A 6,749-nucleotide genomic window follows, 5' to 3' on the forward strand; every position below is an offset into this window, starting at 1 on the left:
ATAATTGGCTGCAAAAGTTAATGATGTTTTAAAATTCAATCATTAGGCTTTAATGCTCTGTTGAAATGAATGGGTGCAATTTCACAATTGTATTATTGTTTAAGGTATCTCTGGAGATTGGACTCAGGAACCAATTGCAAGTTTTGATGGCAAAATGTAGACCTATATATGATAGCTAGCTTCCAAAATATCTTCAGCTGTGCAAAATATATTTTTTAATCTAAAAATGGGATAGATTGAGAACCCATAAATAGGTCCCAGAGAGATTGCCTAGTCCCCCTTTCTTTATTATTAAATCAGTGGAGAGGAGGTGTACAGCAAAAGTTCTTTAGTTGTAACACAAATCAAGCAGACTGGAGAATAATTGTTTTTAAACAATTACATGGGAAAACTTGCCAGAAAAGCTTAAATTCTGAAATGTATTTATTCCAGAGTTGTGCAGTAAACATGTCCGTGTAAATTGCATAATACATGTGGCCCTGCTCAATTTTCATTTAGCATCAACAGTGCCCAGTGATGTAAGACCCATGCTGATTTCTACCCTCCCTAGAACTAGTAAACACCCTTAAGTCTTTTCCAGGGTGTATCACAAGTGAAACTATACTTTTAAAGTTTTTTTTCTTCCATTCATAATTGTAGCCTACCTCTTCTTGATGACAAAATGTCTTCATGGTACAAGCAGAGCTGTGTAATGGAAAATAGCAGAAATAGCTTATCTTGTTAGTTATAATATTTCCAGCTAAAGTTACAGGAAACATCCTATGATCAGCCAGCTCTTGGTAGACCACTACTGACCTGTTTGAGGACTACTGCATTAAATCTCTGCCATGCTGGAACCATCTACTTCAAAACCAGACCAGAAGGATGATCCTGTCCCTATCTTGCCTTTCTCTATATTATTGCCCCATGTTATTGAACATCTTTCCTGGTGTTCCAGATATTAGGTGTGTGTAGAACCACTGTATTTTGTGTAAGCAAGACCTTAGGCTCTTGGGCGGTGATGACTTATAAAACCAGGCTGTGTAGTAGTTCTTACGGGTTCACCATTAAAGATAGCCCATTATTAACCAACCACATCACCTGATGCTGATCCAATAACCAATATTTAGTAATAATCCAAGGCATTTTAAACTACTGACATAAATAAACCTTTTTTTTTTTTAACGTACTCCAGCAGCCTCCTGCGTCCCATGTGTCAGTGTCCTAGCACTTGAAAACGTCAGTGGGGGTGCTTGAACAAAAGCTTGTCGAATGAGCTTGTTCAAGTGCCACCGCCACCATTTTTAAGTGCAGGGACACTGATACAGGAGACGCTGCAGGACTTTAATTGGAGCGGCTCTCTAGACCCACTCTGTTTAAAACGCTGCCTCCCTCACTCCCAAAGCACATGTAAAAGTGCCAAAGGGCAGCTGCCTGAGCCTATGCAGCAGGGTTGAAGGGGAAGGTGTGAGCCTTCCTGGCTGCCCAGGGCTGCCTGGTCTTTGGGCCAGGCTCCCTGCACTCCTTCCTTTGCTGAGGACAGGGCCACCAGACTATTCCAGGCCTGTAGAAACCAGACCACTCTTTCTGCAGGTGGGCCCCAGGTCCTGGGAGCTGGACTCCAGGAGGGGAAAAGGCCCCTTCCCCTCCTGGTGCTGCTGCTGCCAGGGGCAGGGCAAGCCTCTATGCCCTGTGGGGGAGGCTGAATGGACCTGACCCCAGGAAGGAGAGGACCCAGCTGGGCTGAGGACATAGGGTGACACATGCCCGCCTCTCCTTCCTGCTCCCCTCCTCCTCCTGCCCCCACCATGGCCACAGCAGAGCCAAGTGGGGTGAGCGCAAATGCAGGCTGCCCACTGTTCGGAGCTCTCCACCCTCATGCCTTTGACTTGGGAGCCCCACACCAATCACGCATCTCCTGCCTGCCAGCAGTGAGAGACAACTCACAGCCCCCACTCCTGTGGGGGCGCAGCTGGCACGGGGCTGTCGAGGGAAAGGCAGCAGAGTGGAGAACTCCAAGCCCACAATGAGCAGCTCATATCTGCCATGTGTACAAATATAGGGGGACATATGTCCCCCCATTTTTCCCCTGGGGTGTGAGGAGCTGTGCCCCCTGAACAAGCTGCCCATGGCTCTGTTCTGCTCCCTGCTCCGGATCCCATGCAGTGCCCTGGCTGGGCAGCGTCCCCAGCTCCTGCTCCTGCCCAACTTCCTCCCTCACCATAGGGGCCTCAACCTGCCCTCCCACATCCCTTCCCTCCTCCATACCCCTTCTCTTCCATAGACTTACCTGCTTGGAGCTGCTCTCTGTGCTGCCTGGCTATATTCCTGGCCATACACATGCGTGTGGCTGCACTCACGTACATGGGCTCCCTGTTTTTGACCGAAGCTTTGCACAGCCCTCTGATTTGATTTGGTGGAGATTTGGCCTGATTCGGTGGCCAAATCTCTGAATCCAGATCAAATCAGGAGACCCTTTAATCTCTCCAAATTGAATCGATTTGGAAGATTTGATGATTCGAACATAGACACAGATTTAAATGTTTTTTCTACATAACTCAAGGTACCAGGTGCAGTTTGTGAATGCTGAGATGCTGGGGCAGATGGAGCATCCCACAGGACCCGGAAGTGGACCAGAAGCACTTTGATCCACTTCTGGGTCTGCCAGGGAGCACACGGAAGGACCCCTTCCTGCCCCCTGGCTCGGTGACTGGTGCCTCTTGGGTATGGGAGGGGCACCTGGGGTGCCCCTGCAGCCGATCCCTGACCCAGGGAGGGTGAGGAGGTACCCCATGCGCTCGGCAACGGACCTGGAAACGGGCCGGAAGTACTTCTGGTCCACTTCTGGGTTCGCTGCCGAGCACGCAGGGGGCCCCCTGATGCTCCTGTGGGATGCTCCATCAGCCCCACCATCACAGCGTTCACAAGCAGCACCTGGTACCTAGAGGTATATAGAAAAAAACATTTAAAGCTGTGTCTGTGACTGAATCTCTGATTCTCCATATCAGCATCAAATTTTCAGATTTGGATTAGGCCAAACCAAATCAGGACAGTGATCCAAATCAATTAATTAAATTGCTGTCCCCAATTCGGGCTGAACCCGAATCGAATACAGCCCATTTCGCACACCCTTACCCTGTTTCCTACTTCTGGCAGCCCCCAGAATGCTATCTACCTGCAAGGGGAAACCCTCTGTTTCCTGAGGAAATCCAGGCATCTGGGGGCCCCAGTTCTGTAGGGGAGAGGGAACCCAAGTGACCAGGGCCCTGGTCAAAAGGCATAATTATCGGTAAGCATTATCGGGTACAATGGCCAAAAAAAGCCAATAGTGTAATTTTCCCTTTTATCAGTGCCAATCTGATAGGCAACCAATATATTGGTGCACCTCCCACTAGTTCTCTCAATGTGTACTTTTTCAAAATGTTAGTATGAGAGAATTCTTTCTAACATTCTCAAAATGTGGTATCCTGATTTTTTTTTTTTTCTCTTCTTTTTAGCTATTACACCATCTAAATTTGCAGCTCAGACTTTAGAACCCACAAGTGGCAAGAAGCCAACATTTGATCTCCAAGCAAGTCTCTCAAGGCCACTTGGATATCAGCCTCATAAAGGTATTATGACTTTTGTGCTATTTGCATAGGGGGCATAAATACTCATGTAATGGTACACATGAAATGGGGCATTCTTCACATACCTATGATATTAAAGTAGTTGTACTCTGAAGGAAAATAACATGTAATATATTCTTTAGCAGAGAAGCTTTTGTTAAGACAATGTAGCCTTTGAATAGTTGGGCTAGAACTTTTTTAGCTGCTGGAAGAATTTTTTTCTTGCATGATGCTTCAGTCGTGCAGGATTTTTAAACAGCAATTCAAATAAACAGGGCTTGAAAAAAATTACCTAGCACCTATTCATCTAGGGACTAAGGCCTATTTATATGGGAAAACTTGCCAGAATAATTCTTCTGGCATAACTTCAATCATAACAAACTAGGGCTGGAAAGGACTTCACAAAGTCATCTAGTCTTAGCTCCCTGCTCAAGGCAGGATCATCTTTGACTAACCTGTCCCAGCCGAGTATCTGTCTAACTTGCCCTTGAAAATTTCCAGGGATGGAGATTCCACGGCTATTCTTTTGTTCTAATACTTAACCACCCTCATAGTCAGAAAGTCCTAATCTCCAATTTAAAATTTTCTCTGATACTATTTGAGGCCATTGTTCCTGGTCCTGCCCCCACAGGTCACAGAAAAGCCCATCTCCATCTTTCTGTAATTGCCATTTAGGGATTTGAAGAATGTTATCAAATCCCTCTTTAGTCTTCTCTCCAGGTTTAAACAATCCTAGTTCTTTCAGCCTTTTCTCAGTGTTGTTTCCCAGGTCCTGCTCACTTTTGTTGCCCTGCACTGGATTCTTTCCAACCTGTCCATATCCTTGAAGTATGGGGCCCAAAACTGGACACAGTATTCCAGGTGAGGTCTCAGCAGTGCTGAATAGAGCAGAATAATCACTTCCCTTGATTTACAAGTGATTCTCTTGTTGATATAACCCAGTATGCTGTCATTTTTTTGCAATAAGAGCACACTGGCTCATTCAGCTTGTAGTCCACTGTAACCACTCAGTACTTCTCTGCAATACTGCAGCTTAGCTAGTTATTGCCCAGTCTGTTGCATGCAATTACTTTGCCCAGGTGCAAGACTCATGTGCCCCTCCTTGTTGAACCTCATCTGATTGTAGACCATTTTTTTTCCAGTCTATACAAATCATTCTGGATCCTAGCCCTGTACTACAGAGTATCTGCAACTTCACCTAACCTAGTGTGGTCCTCAAATTTGCTAACCGTGCACTCCATCCCATTGTCCAAACAATTAATGAAAATGTTAAACGCTACCGGGCTCAGCACAAACCCCTGGGAAACCTCACTTAATACCTCCTCCCAACTAGACATTGAGCTGCTGAAGACTACTTACTGAGCATAAATATCTAACCAATTATGTATCCACCTTACAATACTTTCATCTTGTCTATATTTCCGTAACTTGTTAATGAGAATATTGTGTAAGATTTTCAGAAGCTTAGCTATTCTAGTCAGCTTTCCAGTCTGGATGTTTTCTTCTGACATAATGTCTACATAGCAATCCAAGGAATTCTGGACTCCTCAGTGGAATGCAAGCCAACAAAAACCAACACTTGGAAACTTCATTTGGTTTGCTTTAAAAGCCACGTCACTTTTTGCCTCAGACTAGATTAGCAGGGCAACTGCTCCACCTTGTTTCCCAACAGTAGGATTTAGAGCAGTGGTGACCATTATTTGGGCTGGAGGGCAACTTAAGAAGTTTTGGTGAGCAGTTGTGGGGCTGTGGGGGGGGCGTATGCTGACCTGGCCTCAGCCCCTGCCCAATACGGCTGTTTATACCACGTGGGGGAGGGTGGGGAGATGCCAATTGATACAGCCCCACACCCCTCTGCCTTGCACCCACTGCCAAGGGCGCATCAGACAGAGCAGATGGACAGGGTCTCCATGGAGACTGGCTGGGACCCCTGCAAGCAGGGCATACTCAGCCAGGCAGATGGGGTGGGCCGGGGCCGGGATGGCAGGGTGGTGACAGTGCAGGGCTGGGCCCAGGGAAGAGCTGTAATCCATTCCCCACGTGTCCCTGTCCTTGGAACCAGCACTCATCACAGGGAGGTTGCAGGGAATGGATTGCGGCTCTGCTCTGGGCCATGCTATCACCACCTTGCCTGCCTACTTGTCCCACTCCTGGGCACCGCTTCTTGCCCACCTGCAGCTCTATCCTATCCACCCGGCTGAACATGCCCAAGTCATGTGCAGGGATAGGGCAGGTTACACTCCCTGCCAGGTGGCAGCTCTGCACCTAGGGGCAGTGGAACAGGCCACATGCATTATAGCCTAGGCTGTCCCCATGCCTAGGTTGGATGGGGCCAGGCAGCCTGCCACAGGCCCTGTAGAATCACTTAAGTGGGCCAGATCCAGCCTGCAGGACGTAATTTTGCCCTGTACTCTGCCTTAGAGTAGCCCTGTAAGAGACAAGTGTCCAGTCTCTCCTAATGTCTATGCTCTCTTCACCCCAATTAAACTGTCACTTCTTCATCTGTCTCCTCTCTTGGGTAAAAGCAAACTTTTCCATAAGGTATTCCCACCAAAGAATATAATGCTAGACGTTTACTGTAGAATCTGTGCAAGAGAAGTTATGCAAACTTGTTGGTGCAGGATGTGCTAAAAAATGAAGACTTACTGGAAGCAGCAAGGGACCTATAGCAAATCCTGTTGTCAACGTTCATTCTAAGAAGGTGGATGGAAGTAATAAATATTTATGTTCTTACTGCACACCCAGCTCCTTGGTCACAGTCTAATATTAGAAAAGCCTTAATCTATCTGTCTTTCTCCATAATGCTTTATTCACACTTTGATTGTCTGACAAACAGCCGATCAGAGTGCGAAGAAGTGTTCGGACGGAGTGGCAGCGTGGCAGGGACCTGGTCCCTGGAGGTGGCGGCAATGGAACAGATAAAACGGGCCTCGGCCCACCCCTCCCCACTTCTGTTATTGCTGCCTGAAGGGCCAATGTGGTGGGTAGAAGAGCAGGCATGCCAATGTGGTGCAGGGAGGGGAGGAGTGGGCTCAGGCCTGATGCAAGGTCAGGGGGAGGAGTGAGCCCAAGCCAGAGCAGAAGCCAGCCTGCCACAGCAGTGGGGGTGGGGAGCAGTGGGCTTGGCCTGATGCAGCAGTGGCAGGGGGGGGGGGGGGGGGG

The 6,749-nt window shown here is 47.7% G+C and overlaps 1 protein-coding gene across 1 annotated transcript in view; it reads left to right on the forward strand.

Moving 5' to 3' along the window:
• NUSAP1 (nucleolar and spindle associated protein 1) overlaps positions 1 to 6,749 on the forward strand; it is a 44,391-nt gene that overhangs the window by 34,734 nt on the left and 2,908 nt on the right. The window contains exon 10 of the mRNA XM_006024605.3: positions 3,477 to 3,590. Within this exon, the coding sequence (XP_006024667.1) occupies positions 3,477 to 3,590 (114 nt within the window). The remainder of the gene's footprint in view (positions 1 to 3,476; positions 3,591 to 6,749) is intronic.

Source organism: Alligator sinensis, unplaced genomic scaffold, assembly GCF_000455745.1.
Source record: "Alligator sinensis unplaced genomic scaffold, ASM45574v1 scaffold108_1, whole genome shotgun sequence".
NCBI lineage: Eukaryota > Metazoa > Chordata > Crocodylia > Alligatoridae > Alligator > Alligator sinensis.